Here is a 19,616-nt window from a genome sequence, read left to right on the forward strand (position 1 = left end):
CTCCCGCCTTTCACCTGTTGTTGCACATTCGCAAGCATCATCAGCAACTAAGTCCAATTTTTTGTCCCAGCGAAGCATTCAGCTGTCCCTATCCCACGCCTTGGAACACAAACACAAATACCTAGCCACCCAGCTATAGGCACAGACATTAAACAAACACATTTCCAGACTGATTGCCCTGGAAATGTTGCAATTTAGGCTTGTGAACACTATGACTTTCTGCAACCTCAAGGTAGCGGCTATCCCTCAGTACCTGGTCCCCAGCTGCCACTATTTTCCCTGGTGTGCTGTCCCTGCCTTACCCTAGCATGTGTCCCATAACATCACCATGCCCTGACTAATGCAGTTACTGGGAAGGTCCACTTAACGACCGACAAATGGACAACTGCTTGTGGCCAGGGATGCTACATTTCCCTGACAGCACACTGGGTGAGCCTTGTGTAGGCAAGAACTGAGTTGGAGCCTGGGAAGGCACATTCTTACAGATGCCGAGGATTGCGGGCTCTAGATCCATCAGGGTTTCCTCCACCTCCTACACCAGTTCCTGCACCCTTCCTCCACCTCCTCATCCTCCATCTCCAAATTGTCATCTTGGAGCACTTCGTCAATATCTATTGCAAGCTGCAAGCACTGCAGCACTGCCTCGGTCAAACGACAACAGGTTGTGAACAAAATAATTTGTTTAGATAACAAACAGCGCACTATCGCAGAGTTGTAGAAAGGTATAACAGAAAAGACAGATCCGTGGCTCTCGCAGCTGAACCCCCAACTAGGCATTGACATGTAATGGCCGTAAACTGGTGGCATCTCTGAAGCTTAGCAAGCTCTCACACATACCATGCCTGGCCAACATGCTCAACTTCGTGGCTCAGCAGTTTCTGAAAACGTACCCAGATTTGCCTGAGCTACTTGTGAAGGTACACTGCATGTGCGCCCATTGAGCAACTTAGCTACAGCTACCGCCGGTCTGGCAGTGCTTCAGGGTTTATTGCAGTCCCCATTTCTAATTTTTGCCAGCCCTTGTATTTAGTGCATATGTTTTATGAGCCTAGGATATCACTATCTAACAATTTTAACAGAATGTGTATGAAGTCCTCCTTTATCTCTAATACAGGGTGTATCAGAGTCCCTTTTCCTTCTACTTTTTGGCAGTTATTGCATTGTCTGCATAGGCTTTGTGAATTTCAGAGTCTCTCCTTCATAAATTAAACAGGGTGTGTCTGAGCATGTTGCACGCACCACATGCCCAAATAAGATAGTAAAATGTTAAAATTACATTTATTAGTGACTACCGTTGGGTGTAGTTTTATTTCCCCCTCTGCTATGTCACTTGACGGGGAAATACGATGAAAGATGGCTGGAGGGAGCTGGGTTTTTTTCTCTTTTTAATTTTGCTTATATATAAGTCAGTAAAGAATATTTCCTAACATTTTTTTCCTGTAAAACCCATTGTATCTTCGGTTTGTATGTTTTATTGTCAGTCCACAAAAGCAGAGTCTCTGACAGCATTGTTTCCAGCGACCTGGGAGTCAAAGATGCATCCAGGCATCTTCTCCATGCTGTTCCCATTCCCTTTGAGCGTTGTTTCCATCCACTTCAGCGATTGCCATGGCCTTCCAGCCCTCCTGTTTGGGTTTTCCAGAAAAATGCTTGAATTGACTTACATTATACTAACATCACAAAAGACCCATCAAAATCTATATGACACAAAAAACTGCTTAAATGTACGAAAACAAAAGAAAACTCCAGTATACCAGTAAACACCATCTGAGATCTAGATGGCATAGTAGGGATAATTTTTCATCACTGTTTACAATGGCTGTAGGTCAGGCTTTTTTGTTGGTACTAACCCCTAATGTGGTTTAATAGTGACCTTGAATGAATTTAATCTACTTTGATCATGTTATTTTTATATATATTTCTCTGATTGAGTAAATAAAATTTGCATATTTATACTGGCACGGTATACTGGAGCTTTCTTTTGTTTCCATTATACTAAGTATACTAAGTACTCGAGATGAGCCTGTCCAAGCGTCCAACCTGCTCGACTCAAGTACTGAGCACTTGAGCATTTTAGTGCTCGATCACCACTACTGTAGTTCTAACATTCTACAACTACACTGTCAGGACTTTTGTGCTATGTAACTTTTAACATAATTATACACCTTTGGGATTTACGATCTTGTTCATTTGTAGCAATGTTTGTGTCTTCTTACTAAATAAGAATAATATTGTTCACAAAAAAATGTCAACAGTGAAAAATTATGTACAAAAAGAATCATTATTTTATATTCAAGAATTAACCCTTTCAGGACCTTAGATTTTTCTGTTTTTGCGTTTCTGTTTTTTTTTCCTTTTCTTCCCAGAGCTATATCTTTTTTATTTCTTGATCAATATAACCATATGAGAGCTTGGCTCGTTTTTTGCAGGACTAGTTTTACTTTTGAAAAACACCATTGGTTTTACTATATCATGTACTGGAAAATGGGAAAAAAATCAAAGTGCTTTGAAATTTCAAAAAAAGTGCAGTTCCACAATTTTTTCTATCATGTTCACCAAATGCTAAAAATGACCTGCCATTATGATTCTCCAGGTCATTACAAGATTGCAGATACCAAATATGCATAGGTTCTTTTTTATTTACGGTAAGTGGCAAAAAAAAATCCAAAGTTTGTAAAAAAAAAAAAAATGGCACCATTTTCCGAGACTCGTAGCACATCCATTTTTTGGGATCTGAGTGAGGGCTTATTCTTTGCGAGCAGAGCTGTCATTTTTATTGATACCGTTTTGGGGTATACACAATACCTATGATATTCTATGGGGCTGTGTACATGTCAGATTTGTTTCCTTGGACCAAATGTTCTGATTTTGATCCAATTGTTCGATTAAAATCAGCAATGCAAGTCTATGGGTCCATGAAAAGTAAGAAGAAGGTGATGAAACTTTTTTCTTTTTTCCGAGAAAAACTACTCTGATCGATCATGATATTTGGACCATTTTTCTCAGATGTGGAGACATCGGTCATGAGAACCTTAACAGATTTAATACATGAAATAAATTGTTCATAGTGACCAACCTCGCATCTTTCATACTTTTTATATTGCATTGAGTAAATGCACAACATGGTAAGACTTACCGATGAAGTAAGCCAGCAAAATAGCAAGAAGAATAGCCGCTGCTATGGCCGATAACGCTGCACATTTCCAGCTGCAATACTTAGACGGTTTCTTGAGCTTAAAGGCATTTCTGGAGAAGGTATTTCTGGGTAGGAGTCTTGGAGGTGGAGTGTAAACTGTTCCTGAAGTCAGAGGATATCCGGGAGATGAGCTGCTAAATAAAGGAGTTGTCCCAGAAGATGTCTTGAACAAGAAGTGCCTGAAAAGAACAAGGAGACAGAATTTTGAAAAAATTGGTTGACATTTATAATGTGCTGCCCTAAGGTTAAGACAAGTAGTGGCATCAACGATGTCACAACAAGACATGTCGCAGTTTGTAAATGATATTTATTTCTCTTGCAGGAAAATTCCCTTAATGCAATAAGCAATACTCTAGTCAAATATTCATGCTCGTAGAAATGTCCACAGATATATTTAGCTGCAAGCAGAATTGACAAATAATATTGCATTTGTTCACAAACCTTATTATTCATATAGGAACACTGCTATCGTTTAATCTACGAAAACAGGGCATTTGGAGAACAAAACATTCAGGCAGTGGCTTCTACTAAACCCAATACTAATGAGTAATAATGCTTCCTGGGTTATAATATCATAGCAGGATTAAATACACTGGATAAGGGAATATGGCCCATTGCACAATGCAAACAATTATTTTAAAAAAACACCTTTTGTAAAAGAAATGAAAGCAAAAAACTCAAGTTCACACTTTAAAGTGTATGCTGCTCTGGTCCAATGGTTCGCTGCCAGCCTCTATTTACCTTCCTGAAACAAAGGCATGCTTACTGCGGCCAATGATTAACTAGATTGGTCATGTACTAATACAGCATGTCATTGCTTCACGATTATAAATAGAGACTGGTAGAATATGAATGGTCTGGTGATATTTGATCAGCTGAGATTTAAAAGGTTAATAAGAAATATTTTACTGGCATTATTTCAGCTGACCCATTTTTTACAGGCCCCCTTTAAGTTGGAACTAAAACACTGCATCAGGCAGCACTACAAGTGTTCAACGTTTGTCATATCATACTTCTCCCTCACAATAAATATAATCTGACATATTTACAGATTATACATTCTGCCTAGCAGGTAGGGTCCTTTAATTCTAAACATCACAAAGCATCTTCTCGATGTTAAGACCCCAAGTGAATAGCAAAGTTTCTGTGGACCTGGAACCATTCATTTCCTGTCCACCGAAGACCTCTCTTTGTAGGCTCTCATTATTATGGCAGATGATCGTCTTAAATGGGAGGCCACCTGTTATTGTGTAATTAGACTTTTGAATATGGAGAAATTTCTTTAAAATAGTTGTCTAATGTAAGGGAAGAACAGGACTGTAGTCGTGACCTGTATTACTGTAGCAGCTGCGTCCAGTCCTTCCCCTACATGAAACAATACTCTTCTCCTCGGCATAACTGCATCTCCAGATTTAGCTTCACCCGTTCACTTCCCAGGCCATAACGGTCCCTCTTATAGTCGACCCCCATCAATGGAGACACAGTCCAAGACAACTTAAAAACTTTCATCATAACATTTGCTTGCTTCCTCATCTTTCTCTTTTCTCGCTGTCACTTCTGTGCAGTGCACATCCGGACCAGACCATCTTAGACTGCTTTCCAGTTCCTTCCTGGCCTGACCTCACTATAATAACATTTCCTTCAGCCTGTTTCGCTCCAGGCACGAATTCATCAGTCACTACGTTTGGTGGCCCCAGGTGAAACATCCGGCCCGACTGTACTGATCTCATCAAAGCTCCAATTCCCTTCATCTCCTTAGTCCAGCCAACTTCTGCCCTAAAAGCATTGGCCCAGGCAACAAGATGCCACATCTTTCCTTTCCTGTTCTGGCCCACTGCTAAGACACGCAGTGGCCATGGGTAACATGGGCTATAACATTACGTGGCTGCCGAGCTGTCCGAACCTATAGCCCATGTGGACACTTGGACACGCTGGCCCCATCTGACTAAACTGCTCTTCAGCACTAACCTTAACTCCAAGCAACCCCTCCTACAATTAACCCTCTATGAAAATCCTATTCGGCCCCACTAGTATGCCCCATCTAGTGGCGCGCAACATAATTACAACTACTCAGTCTATGGAGGAACTATGTACTAAGAGTGCCCTCCTCTAATGTCCCAAGAAGGATGCACTAGCTTACCCTAACTATACATATACAACAGACACATAATATTATACAATACACAATGGTAACACGTACATGTGGCAATACCATTAAACCCTTCCTGACATCCGACGTACTATCCCGTCCATGGGACCCGGGCCCCTATGCCCATGGACGGGATAGTACGTCTACCGCGATCAGCGGCGCCCACGTGGTGAGCGCCGCTGATGGCGGCCGGGTGTCAGCTGATTATCACAGCTGACACCCGGCACTATGTGTCAGGGGCGGTCACGGACCGCCCCCGACACGTTAACCCCTTGCACACCGCGATCAAACATGATCATGGTGTACCGGGAGTTAAAGGGAAGCATCAGCAGGGAGGGGGCTCCCTCCGTGCTTCCCTGAGCCCCCCATGGCAGCGCAATGTGCAGCGCTGCTGCGGGGGGCTCCTTTCCTCCAGGCCCCCGAATCCAAGATGGCGACGGGGGCCTTCGGGGGCCTGGAAGAAGCTGGCTTCCTCAGTGCCTGCAAAGCGCAGGCAAGAGGAAGTCTTCTTCAATGCCTGTGACAGATTGCTGATCTGTCACAGTGATCTGTGATGTGACAGATCAGCGATCTGTCACAGGACAGTGATGTCCCACCTGGGACTATGTAAAAAAGTGAAAAAAAAATAAGAAAAAAGGGTAAAAATAATTTAAAAAAAATCGCCAAATAAATTAGTAAAAAAAAAAAAAAAATATTCCCCAATAGATTCATTTTTTGAAAATAAAAAAAAACCAAAACAATAAAAGTACACATATTAGGTAGCACCACGTCTGTAACGACCCGCCCTATAAAACTGTCCCATTAGTTAACCCCTTTAGCGAACCCCTTAAAAAATAAAAATAAAAAACGAAGCAAAAAATAATGATTTATTATCATACCGCCAAACAAAAAGTGTAATAACGCGCGATCAAAAAGACGCATATAAATATCCATGGTACCGCTGAAAACGTCATCTTGTCCCGCAAAAAACGAGCCACCACACAGCATCATCAGCGAAAAAATAAAAAAGTTATAGCACACAGAATAAAGCGATGCAAAAATAATTATTTTTTATATAAAATAGTTTTCATTGCATAAAACCGACAAAACATAAAAAAACGACCTAAATGAGGTATATCTGTAACCGTACTGACCCGAAGAATAAAACCGCTTTATCAATTTTACCACACGCGGAACGGTGTAAACGCACTCCCCCAAAAGAAATTCATGAAACGCTGGTCTTTGTTCATTCTGCGTCCCAAAAATCGGAATAAAAAGCGATCAAAAAATGTCACATGCCCGAAAATGGTACCAATAAAAACGTCAACTCGTCCCGCAAAAAAAAAGACCTCACATGACTCGGTGGGTCAAAATACGGAAAAATTATAGCTCTCAATATGTGGTGATGCAAAAACTATTTTTACAATAAAAAGCGTCTTTTAGCGTGCGACAGCTGCCAAAAATAAAAACCGCCATAAATAGTAAATCAAACCCCCCGTTATCACCCCCTTAGTTAGGGAAAAATAATAAAATTAAAAAAATGTATTTATTTCCATTTTTCCATTAGGGCTAGGGTTAGGGCTAGGGTTAGGGTTAGGGCTAGGGTTAGGGTTAGGGCTAGAGGTAGGGCTAGGGTTAGGGCTTGGGTTAGGGCTAGGGTTAGGGCTGAGATTAGGGTTAGGGGTGTGTTGGGGTTCGGGTTGGAGTTAGAATTGGGGGTTTCCACTATTTGGGCACATCAGGGGCTCTCCAAATGCAACATTGCGTCTGATCTCAATTCCAGCCAATTCTGAGTTGAAAAAGTCATATGGTGCTCCTTCCCTTCCAAGCTCTGCCATGCGCCCAAACAGTGTTTTACCCCCACATGTAGGGTATCAGCCTACTGAGGACAAATTGCAAAACAATTTTTGGGGTCCAATTTCTCCTGTTACCCTTAGGAAAATAAAAAATTGGGGGCAAAAATATCATTTTTGTGGAAAAAAATGATTTTTTTATTTTCACGTCCGAGCGTTATAAACTTCTGTGAAGCACTTGGGGGTTCAAAGTGCTCACCACACATCTAGATAAGTTCCGTGGGGGGGTCTAGTGTCCAAAATGGGGTCACTTGTTGGGTGTTTCAATAGTTTAGGTACATCAGGGGCTCTCCAAACACACATGACACCCGCAGACCATTCCATCAAAGTCTGCATTCCAAAATGGCACTGCTTCCCTTCCGAGCCCCGACGTGTGTCCATACAGTAGTTTTCTCCCACATATGGGGTGTCAGCGTACTCATGACAAATTGGACAACAACTTTTGTGGTCCAATTTCTCCTGTTACCCTTGGGAAAATGAAAAAATTGGGGACTAATTGATCATGTTTGTGGAAAAAATACGATTTTTTTATTTTCATGCCCTGGCATTATAAACTTCTGTGAAGCCCTTGGGGGTTCAAAGTGCTCACCTCACATCTAGATAAGTTCCTTAGGGGGTCTAGTTTTCAAAATGGGGTCATTTGTGGGGGGTTTCCACTGTTTAGGTACATTAGGGGCTCTCCAAAGGCAACATGACACCTGCAGACCATTCCATCAATGTCTGCATTCCAAAACGTCACTACTTCCCTTCCGAGCCCTGACGTGTGCACATACAGTAGTTTTCTCCCACATATGGGGTGTCAGCTTACTCAGGACAAATTGGACAACAACTTTTGGGGTTCAATTTCTCCTGTTACCCTTGGGAAAATAAAAAAATTGTGGAATAATTGATCATGTTTGTGGAAAAAATACGAATTTTTTATTTTCACGCCTGGGCGTTATAAACTTCTGTGAAGCACTGGGGGGTTCAAAGTGCTCACCAAACATCTAGATAAGTTCCTTGGGGGGTCTAGTTTACAAAATGGTGTCATTTGTGGGGGGTTTCCACTGTTTAGGTACATCAGGGGTTTTCCAATCGCAACATGGTGTCCGATCTCAATTCCAGCCAAAAACGTCAAATGGTGCTGCTTCCCTTCCGAGCTCTGCCATGCGCCCAAAGAGTGGTTTACCCCCACATGTGGGGTATCAGCGTACTCAGGACAAATTGCACAATAACTTTTAGGGTGCTGTTACCCTTGGAAAAATAAGAATTGAGGGTGAAAAGATCATTTTTGTGGAAAAAATATGATTTTTTAATTGTACGGCTTTATGTTATAAACTTCTGTGAAGACCTTGGGGATTCAAAGTTCTCACCACACATCTAGATAAGTTCCTTAGGGGGTCTAGTTTCCAAAATGGTGTCATTTGTGGGGGGTTTCCACTGTTTAGGTACATCAGGGGTTTTCCAATCGCGACATGGTGTCCGATCTCAATTCCAGCCAAAAACGTCAAATGGCGCTGCTTCCCTTCCGAGCTCTGCCATGCGCCCAAATAGTGGTTTACCCCCACATGTGGGGTATCAGCATACTCAGGACAAATTGCACAATAACTTTTAGGGTCCTGTTACCCTTGGGAAAATAAAAATTGGGGTGAAAAGATCATTTTTGTGGAAAAAATATGATTTTTTAATTGTACCGCTGTACGTTATAAACTTCTGTAAAGCCCTTGTGGGTTCAAAGTTCTCACCACATATCTAGATAAGTTCCTTGGGGGGTCTAGTTTCCAAAATGGGGTCACTTGTAGGGGGTTTCCACTGTTTAGGTACATCAGGGACTCTCCAAACGTGACATGGCGTCCGATCTGAATTCCAGCCAATTTTGCATTGAAAAAGTCAAACGGTGCTCCTTCCATTCTGAGCTCTGCCATGCGCAGAAACAGTCGTTCCCCCCCACAAATCAGATATCAGCATACTCAGGACAAATTGCACAATAACTTTTGCAGTCCAATTTCTCCTGTTACCCTTGGTAAAATAAAAAAAATTGAACCTGATGTATTTTTTTTGTGAAAAAAAGTTAGATGTTCATTTTTTTTTAAATATTCAAAAAAATTCCTGTGACGCACCTAAAGGGTTAATAAACTTCTTGAATGTGGTTTTGAGCACCTTAAGGGGTGAAGTTTTTAGAATGGTGTCACTTTTGGGTATTTTCTATCATATAGACCCCTCAAAGTGGTTTCAAATGTGATGTGGTCCTAAAAATAAAATGGTGTTGTAAAAATGAGAAATCGCTGGTCAACTTTTAACCCTTATAACTTCCTAACAAAAAAAAATTTTGGTTCCAAAATTGTGCTGATGTAAAGTAAACATGTGGGAAATGTTAATTATCAAGTTTTTTTTGTGCTGTATCTCTGTGATTTAAGGGCATAAAAATTCAAAGTTGGAAAATTGCGAAATTTTCAAAATTTTTGCCAAATTTCGATTTTTTTCACCAATAAACGCAAGTTATTTGAATGAAATTTTACCACTACCATGAAGTACAATATGTCACGAGAAAACTTTGTCTGAATCACCGGGATCCATAGAAGCGTTCCAGAGTTATGACCTCATAAAGGTACAGTGGTCAGAATTGTAAAAACTGGCCCGGTCATGAACGTGCAAACCACCCTTGGGGGTGAAGGGGTTAAAGACTGGCGATAATACATATTTCTATGTAGCAGTACCACAGATGTTAATCAAAAACATTATAATACAGCAATATATACATAGAAAAAAACACAAAAATTGAGCTTGGTTTGAGTTGGTACACATGCAGCATATAAATGCATGTTCACATGGCCAAAAAGCATACAAAACCTACAAAAGACAAAATGAAAAAAAACCCTGCTATAATTAAATAAGTAAAAGCAAAAGTGCATTTAAATCATACAGAGTTCTTAGTAATACTGTATTTGATCAAACATAGCATAAAAGCCGTCCCACCATCGACAAGGTGACTCTGTGGTCGGGGCGGTCCTACACTGTCTAGTATTAATAACCTTGCTTTTTACTTATTTAATTATAGCAGGGTTTTTTTATTTTGTCTTTTGTAGGTTTTGTATGCTTTTTGTCCATGTGAACATGCATTTATATGCTGCATGTGTACCAACTCACACCAAGCTCAATTTTTGTGTTTTTTCTTTGTATTTTTGCATTCTGTGCAAGCTGGGGTGTGGCCTCCCTCTCCTGAGCTGAAAATTGTATTTAAAGGCTTCCCTTGACTGGTGTCCAGTGGTTGGGACCCGATCCTTGTCTGCCCTTATTCACACAGACGTCACATGATAAGGTTATTAATACTATACAGTGTAGGACCGCCCCGACCACAGAGTCACCTTGTCTCTGGTGAAACGGCTTTTATGCTATGTTTGATCAAATACAATATTACTAAGAACTCTGTAAGATTTAAATGCACTTTTACTTTTAACTTATTTAATTATAGCAGGGTTTTTTTCATTTTGTCTTTTGTAGGTTTTGTAAGCAGTATATACATAGTAACATAGGAGGGACAACTCTGAGGAAGGAAACAAGAAAACATCACATTTCCCTTCCTTACACCAACATGTGGTGACTTTTTCATGGATCATTAAAAGGGGTTATCCCAGACTATTTTATAATTTTACTATGGGCCTAAGCACTTACAGGTAAGTAGTTGATAACTACCTGCTTGTTCTACCTGGCGTTGGCTTAAAGCAGTCATGGACCGCACCTGTTGTCGATCCTACTGCTTTTGTCAACAGTGCTTTCATCCCTCTTCTGGAAACAGAGGGGATCTGGTTGTCATTCAGCATGACATTGGTAGTCACACTCCATCAACAGAGCAGAGTGGAAGACAAGCAGCTGCTCAGCCATTGTGACATTACCTGGGACCTGAAAATCATTGGCATGAGCAGTCTATGACTGCTCTGAGCTGGCAGAGATCGATGGTCAGCAGAACAGGGCCATAAGAAAAAAATAAGATAGTCCAGAATAACCCCTTTAATGCTGTGGATTGTATTTGTACTGAGTCAAAAGCATTATCAAGAATTTTGTATTCATTTGTATATGAGAAACCTTTCAATAAAGGCTGTGTAGAAAAGATGGCAGATTAATCTTTTCTAAGACACCACTACTTTAGTGGCTGTGTTTTACATTTGCATTAGTATGTAAAGTTGTATTAGTAAATGACAGATATTATTGCCAGATAATAATTGTATGAAATAACTGAGGAAAACCAGTAAGCGTTTAACCCCTTTCTGACATCTTATGAATTATTCTGTCCATGTGACCTGGGCCTAGATGACCAGTTATGGAATATTTCATCATCGCGATTGGCCGTGCACACGGGGAGTGCGCGGGCGATCGCCGCCGGGTGTCAGCTGATTCTGACAGCTGACATCCAGCACTAGGTGCCAGGAGCGGTCACAGACCACTCCCGACACTTTAACCCATGAAATGCTGTGATCGAACTCAATCGCATCATTCCGGAAACCGGCACAGGGCTGACGCGGGGTCCCGATCATTGGCATGGTGACCCGATGTCATCATGATGACATACGGGTCACCAGACCTAGCAAACTTACTGATCATGCGCAGTGCATGATCAGCAAGTCTCTCTGTCAGTGCAGCGCTGACAGAATCTATGGCATGCAGATGTTGCTTCATCTCAAAGTCATAGAAGCGATCAGCCTGCAAAAAGTAATTGTTCCATAGTTGGAGTAAGTAAAAAAGTTAGTAAAAAGTAAAAAAAAAAATTAAATAATTATATAAATATTTAACAGAAAATCAAAAATAATTATAAAAAATCTATATATATTCTATCACTAAATAAATAGTTGAAAGAAAAAAATCTAAACAATAAAAGTAGACATATTTGGTATCGTTGCGTCTGCAACGACCCGACCTATAAAACAGCCCCACTAGTTCACCCCTTTAGAGAACACCATAAAAGAATAAAAAATAAGGCAAAAAACAATGCTTTATCATCATAACGCTGAACAAAATGTGGAACAACACGCGATCAAAAAGGCAGATATAAATAAACATGGTACCGCATAAAAGAAACCACCATACAGCTCCATCACTGGAGAAATGAAAAAGTTATAGCTCTCAGAATAAAGCGATGCAAAAATAATTATTTTTTTCTATAAAATAGTTTTTATTTTATAATAGCACCAAAACTTAAAAAAAGATATAAATGAAGTAATGCTGTAATCGTACTGACCCTAAGAATAAAACTGCTTTATCGATTTTACCACATGCGTATAAACGCCCCCCCCAAAAGAAATTAATGAATTGCTGGTGTTTGTTCAATCTGTCTCCCAAAAATCAGAATAGAAAGCGATCAAAAATGTCATGTGTCTGAATATCGCACCAATAAAAACGTCAACTCATCACACGAAAAACAAGACCTCACATGATGGACCAAAATATGGAAAAATTATAGCTCCCAAAATGTGGTGATGCAAAAACTATTTTTTGCATTAAAAAGCATCTTTTAGTGTGTGACACCATGTGTGTAATACTTGTGGCACACGTGTGGAATGCGTGTGCCGCATCAGTACCACATGGACGGATGCCAGGGAAGAAGCATTACAGTAAGTGCTGTTCCCCGGTGCCAGGTGCTGAACATGGCTCTCATCATTCTTTGCTGGTGATCGGCACAAGCAGGGGAGAATGATGAATTACATTTAAGTGATAAACGAGACAGCAGGAGGTGGCTGATGGGACTATTACTCCCATCAGTCTACCCCTGCTGCTGCTAATAACAGTGACAGTAAGAGTGGCTGATGGGAGTATTCATCAGATGCCGACTCCGCTATAAATAAATAAATGAAAAAAAGGCATAGGTTCCCCTGTATTTTCTATAACCAGCCAGGCAAAACTCACAGCTGGGGGCTGCAACCCTCAGCTATCCGCTTCAGCAAGGTTGGTTATCAAGAATAGAGGGGTCCTCACGCTGTTTTTTTTAAATTATTTAAATAATTAAAAAAAGGTTTGGGTTGCCCCCTATTTTTGACAATCAGACTTGCTAAAGCTCACAGCTGGGGGCTGGTATTCTCAGGCTGGTAAGGGGCCATGGATATTGACCCCCAGCCTAAAAATAGCAGCCCGCAGCAGCCCAGAAAAGGCACATCTATTAGATGCGCCAATTCTGGTGCTTTGTCCAGCTCTTCCCACTTGCCCTGTAGCGGTGGCAAGTGGGGTTCAAATTTGTGGGGTTGTTGTCACCTTTGTATTGTCAGGTGACATCAAGCCCATGGCTTAGCAATTGAGAAGCGTCAATAAGACACCTATCCATTACTAATACTATAGTTGTATTGTAAATAAACACAGCCAGAATAAAGTCCTTTAATTGAAAAAATGGCACAGATTCCTTTAAAAATCTTAATTAAACCATACTTACAACCTTGCCTAATTCCACCGAAGCCTTCGTTTTCCTGTAATAAAAGTAAAATAAAAATACAACAATATATCATACCTGTCAGTCGTTCTGTCCCATGCCATAATACGTGTCTGGGGACTAATTTGTTTTTAACCTAGACGGTGCCAAGATGCGACCATCCAAACTGAGAACCACTGGTGAATAAGCTGCTGGGAATGCAGGGTCAGTGACTGGGAGTGCTCCATTCCCAGCCTGGTTGTGCTGCGGTGAGATCCCCGTTAGTACTGTGAGTGCTCATGGTGCTAGCGGGGATCTCACCGGATCTCACCGCAGCGCAGCCCAGCTGTCAACAGAGCCCAGTGACTGAAGGTGACCTCTATGACATCACCCCGGTCACTGACGGTAGCATCTTGGCACCGTCCAGGTTGAAAACTAATTATCCCCCAGACATTACAGCATTATGGATTACAGCATGGGACAGAACGACAGACAGGTATGGCATATTGTTTTTTTATTTTACTTTTATTACAGGAGAATGAGGGCTTTGGTGGAATAGGCATTTAGTGAGTATAACTGTGTTATTTTTAAATAAAAAAGGAAAACAGTGTTTTGTTTTATTTCTAATAAAATTCTTTATTCTGGCTGTGTCTTTATTTACCATATAACTATAGGATTAGTAATGGATAGGTGTCTTATAGATGCTTCTCCATTACTAAACCGTGAACTTAATGTCACCTGACAATACAAAGGTGACATCAATCCCACAAATATGAACCAACTTGCCACTGTTACAGAGTAAAAGAGAAGAGCCGGGCAAAGCGCCAGAATAGGTGCATCTAATAGATATGCCTTTACTGGGTAGCTGCAAGCTGCAATTTTGAGGCTGGGGGGGGTCAAAATCTATGGCCCCTACCAGCCTGAGAATATCAGCCCCTAGCTTTGAGCTTTAGCAAGGCTGGTTGTCAAAAATTGGGGGATCCCACACCATTTTTTAAATTATTTGCTTAAATACTTTAAAAAAAAAACAGCGTGGGACCCCTCTATACTTGATAACCAGCCATGCTGAAGCCGACAGTTGAGGGTTGCAGCCCCCAGCTGTGAGTTTTGCCTGGCTGGTTATAGCAAACACGGGAACCACGCCATTTTTTAATTTACTTATTTATAGCGCAGGTGGCGGCTGATGAATACCCCCATCAGCCGCTCCTGCTGTCACTGTTATTAGCAGCAGCAGGGGTAAGCTGATGGAAGTAATAGTCCCATCAGCCGCCACCTGCTGTCTCATTTATCACTTAAATGTAACTCTCATCATTCTCCCCTACTCACGTTGATCGCCAGCAGAACAGGGGAGAATGATGAAAGCCGTGTTCAGCACCCGGTGCAGGGAAACAGTGCTTACTGTAATACTTCTTCCCCGGCGCTGATGCATGTAACATGGATGACATCCATATGTGTTATGCGTATGCATGTGTGTGGGACGTTTTGTGGCCTGTGCTGACATTAAAAAGCAGACATGTCAGCGTGTTTTGCCCATGGACACATGGTCCGTGGAAACACACTGACATTTTCACAGACCCATTCACTTGAATAGACAAATAGCTCTCTGTTCCCCCCGAGTCTCTCCGTATGGCTAAGTAGCACTGTACAGCCACATATGGGGTATTGCCACATTTAGTAGAAATTTTGGGACAAATTTTGGTGCCATTTTTATCCACTTCTTGTGTGAAAATGTAAAATCTTTGGCTAGAACAAAATTTTGGTGGTAAAAATGTAGTTATTTTGTCTTCACCGCCCAATGGTATAAAATTCTGTGACATATCCATGGTGTCAATATGATCACTGCAAACCTAGATGTATTCATTGAGAGGTGTAGTTCATAAAATGGGGTCACTTAAGGGGGAGTTCTGCTGTTCTGGCACCTCATGACCTCTCCCAGTGGGTCATGGCACCTGCAAACCATACTAGTAAAATCTGGCTCTCCTTGCCTTCTGAGTTTTGCACTGTGCCTGAAAAATATTTCCCGATTACATGTAGGGTATTTGCACACTCAGGAAAAATTGACCTCAGTTTGTTGTAAACATTTTTCTATTAGTCCCTAGAAAAATAATAAAAAATAAAAACTTGGGGCTAAAACAACATTTAGTAGTAAAAATTTAATTTATTCATTCTTCACCGATCAGTGGTATAAAATTCTGTGGGGCACATGTGGTGTTAATATGACAACTGCACCCCTAGATGAATTCATGTAGTTTGTATAGTGAGTTCGTATATAGGGGGTTTCTGTTGTTCAGGCACCTCAGGGGCTCTGCCAATGTGACATAGCACCCTGAAACCATTCCAGCAAAATCTGAACTCCAATATGGCGCCACTTTCCTTCTGAGCTTTGTGCTGTGCCTCAAAAGTAGTATTCCCCTACATATTGGGTATCAGCATACTCAAGAGAAATTGCACAACAACTTTTGGGGTCCAATTTCTCCTGTTACTATTGGAAAAATAAAAAATTGGGGGCGAAAAAATTATTTTTGTGAAAACAAATATGATTTTTTATTTTCATGGCTTTACGTTATAAACTTCTGTGAAGCACTTGGAGGTTCAAAGTGCTTACCACATGTCTAGATAAGTTCCTTGGGGGCTCTAGTTTCCACAATGGTGTCACTTGTGGGGGGTTTCCACTGTTTAGGCACATAAGGGGCTCTCCAAACCCGAAATGGCATCCGATCTCAATTCCTGTGAATTGCACTGAGATAGTCAAACGACGCTCCTTCCCTTCTGCACTCTGCCGTGTGCCCAAACAGTGCTTTACCCCCACATGTGGGGTATCAGCATACTCAGGACAAATTGCACAACAACTTTTGGGGTTCAATTTTTCCTGTTACCCCTGGTAAAATAAAAATTTAGGGACATAAAGATCATTTTTGTGGAAAAAATATTATTTTTAATTTTCACGGCTCTACTTTATAAATGTCTGTGAAATACTTGGGAATTTAAAGTGCTCACCACACATCTAGATAAGTTCCTTGAGGGGTCTAGTTTCCAAAATGATGTCATTTGTGGGGGTTTCCACTTTTTTGGCACATCAGGGGCGCTCCAAACATGACATGGCGTCCAATCTCAATTCCAGCTAATTTTGGATTGGAAAGTCAAATGGCGAGCTCTGCCATGCACCCAAACAGTGGTTTACCTGCACATATGGGTTATCAGCGTACTCAGGACAAATTGTACAACAACTTTTGTGGTCCAATTTCTCCTGTTACCCTTGGTAAAATAAAAAAAATTTGGATCTGAAGTAAATTTTTTGTGAAAAAAGTTAAATGTTCATTTTCTTTTTAAACTTTCCAAAAATTCCTGTGAAGCACCTGAAGGGTTAATAAACATCTTGAATGTGGGTTTGAGCACCTTGAGGGGTGCAATTTTTAGAATGGTGTCACTTTTGGGTATTTTCTATCATATAGACCCCTCAAAGTGACTTCAAATGTAATATGGTCATTAAAAAAATGGTGTTGTAAAAATGAGAAATCAGTGTTTAACTTTTAACCCTTAGAACTTCCTAACAAATTTTTTTTTTCCAAAATTGTGCTGATGTAAAGTAGACATGTGGGAAATGTTACTTATTAAGTATTTTGTGTGACATATCTCTGTGATTTAAGGGCATGAAAATTCAAAGTTGGAGGAAAATTTCAACGTCTTCAAAATACCCACCAAATTTCCATTTTTTTCACAAATAAATGCAAATCATATCAAAGAAATTTTACAACTATCATGAAGTACAATATGTAATAAAAAAACATTCTCAGAATCACCGGGATCCATTGAAGCGTTCCAGAGTTATTACCTCATAAAGGGACAGTGGTTAAGAATTGTAAAAATTGGCCTGGTCATTAACATACAAACCACCCTCGGTCGTAAAGGGGTTAAACTAACATCTTAGTCACAAATAAATGTGGAAATATGCAAAGACGAGACATCCTTAAATAAGACTTGGACTAAACAATGTCACTCTTTTATAGGAGGAAATCCACAGTTCTTGGAATTTTCTCAGAAAATGTTCTAGTGAAAATTCTGGAAAGACAGATTATGTATTCTAATTTAGGGTGAAGTTGTCACTTTCGAGGAAAAACAGAAACATCTCTAATTTCTCCAAGGAGCTTTAATGAATTCTAACCATGTACAATAAGGCTGTGTTTGACATGGTAATAAGTAGTCTTACATCTGCCTTTAGTGTTTTTGGAAGCCAGTTCTGTCAGCAAACAAACCAGTTGAGGATACTGTGTGTGAATACGACTATGATGGAAAAAAGAAATAAAAACATTTTATTGCATTGCTTCATTTCTTGTTTAATGACCTGTGATGACTGAAGACATGTACAGAATGGATGAAAGTTTTATACAAATACAAATGGAAAGGATTTCTGCTCCACATGTAGATGTGGCCATGTAGTATCCAATCAGAACCTAAGGTGCATATAGATGGTCCGTGAATTTTTCCTACGAATTCATAAGAATGCTTGTTTCTAAAGGCACCATCACACTAAGCGAGATCGCTAGCGATCTCGCTTAAGCATCACCGATTTTGTGATGCAGCAGCGATATTACTAGCGATATCGCTATGTCTGATACTTACCTCCGACAGACTCCCCCGCTGGCTATCGCTGATCGCGCGAGAACGTCCTGGGCCGTTTCTCGTCGGCCGCTTCCTGCTGGGCTTCCTGCTGGCACCGACGAGCGACGCGTGGACATGGGCGGTAGGATGTCTTCATCGCTGCATCTGACAGGTAAGTAACGATCGTTGGTGAGATCTGCCTGTTTGGCAGCTCACTAGTGACCATTTAGCGATGCACCAGCGATCCTGACCGGGTCGTATCATTGTCAGGTCGCTGGTGCATCGCTAAGTGTGACGGTACCCTAAAGCATCCAAAGTAAACGGTCACCTGGAGAATACACAAAATACTCCGCAATCAGATAATCAGACTGTGCCAACAAAATGGGGGAACACAGGCTGACAAAATAAGTCATTATCAGCAGTATTATGTGCTGCCGACAAGATGATGCTACATGGTGATAAAAGGATAGTATTAAGCTTTAGGGGGAATATCCAACTCAGACATCCACACATAGAGAGGGAATTGTTGTGAATTCACTTTCTGCCCTACCTCTGGTTTCTAATGAAGGTAGTGGAGCTGGTTATATTGACAGAGGGGTTGCGAGTTCTCTTTCCGGGCTCCCTCTTGTGGTTACAGGAGGTAATGGAGATGATCTAATTAACAGAGGCCTGCCACCTGATAATGAGGATGATGATTGGACATCTGGAGTTTCTGATTGGATTTAAGACAGCCGACTCCCTCTATCCCTGCTGGTGATTTTTTCCTGCCTCCTGAGGTCTTAATTTCCAGTTCAGTCCATACATGCTCAAGCTAAGTGTTCTTTGCTATTGCTCACATTTGATTTGGTTTTGTCTATTCAGTTTTGTGTGGTCAGCCAGCCCCGGCTGGGGCTGTGCTGAATTTCCATCCTTATGTTACTGCTTGTGCCAGTTTGTTTTTGTCCCTTATTAGATTGGCCTCTTTTTGCTCTGCTTTCAGAATATGCCAGAGTGCTGATATAGTGGGCGAAGTCTAGTGACTTCAGTATTTTTCTATCAGACGTGTTGGACATTTTTTGCAGGTTTTTTTTGCGTGATTGCAGACAGTGTCTTTCCTTTCCTGTCCTGTCTAGTTAGTGTGGGCCCCATCGTTTGCTCAGTCTATTTTCCTACCTGTGTTTGTGTTTTCATCTTGTCTCACTGACAATATATGTTTAGGGGGTATCTATTCCTTTGGGGTCGGCTCTGGAGCAGTTTAGATTTCCCCTTTCTTGCTTTAGGCTTATTTAGTTCTCCAGCTGTGTCGAGGAGTCTAGAATCATCATAGGTACGCTCCACGGCTACTGCTAGTTGTGTGGATAGGATCAGGGGTCTGCAATCCACTTAGTTACAAACCTCTCTGGTTTTCTGTGGCTTAGCTTGGTCTTGCTTTCCTCCTCGGTGAACCAATCATAACAGGGAATATTATCAGTATGGTGGAAGGATGCAGCA

The 19,616-nt window shown here is 41.0% G+C and overlaps 1 protein-coding gene across 3 annotated transcripts in view; it reads right to left on the reverse strand.

Annotated features, from left to right (window-relative positions):
* TENM2 (teneurin transmembrane protein 2) overlaps positions 1 to 19,616 on the reverse strand; it is a 6,300,157-nt gene that overhangs the window by 2,018,900 nt on the left and 4,261,641 nt on the right. For all 3 annotated transcript variants that reach the window (XM_073589482.1, XM_073589484.1, XM_073589485.1), the window contains one exon: positions 3,137 to 3,375. In XM_073589482.1, the coding sequence (XP_073445583.1) occupies positions 3,137 to 3,375 (239 nt within the window). The remainder of the gene's footprint in view (positions 1 to 3,136; positions 3,376 to 19,616) is intronic.

The sequence above is a fragment of the Dendrobates tinctorius genome, unplaced genomic scaffold (assembly GCF_039654945.1).
Source record: "Dendrobates tinctorius isolate UK_male_01 unplaced genomic scaffold, ASM3965494v1 ptg000108l, whole genome shotgun sequence".
NCBI classification, from domain to species: domain Eukaryota; kingdom Metazoa; phylum Chordata; class Amphibia; order Anura; family Dendrobatidae; genus Dendrobates; species Dendrobates tinctorius.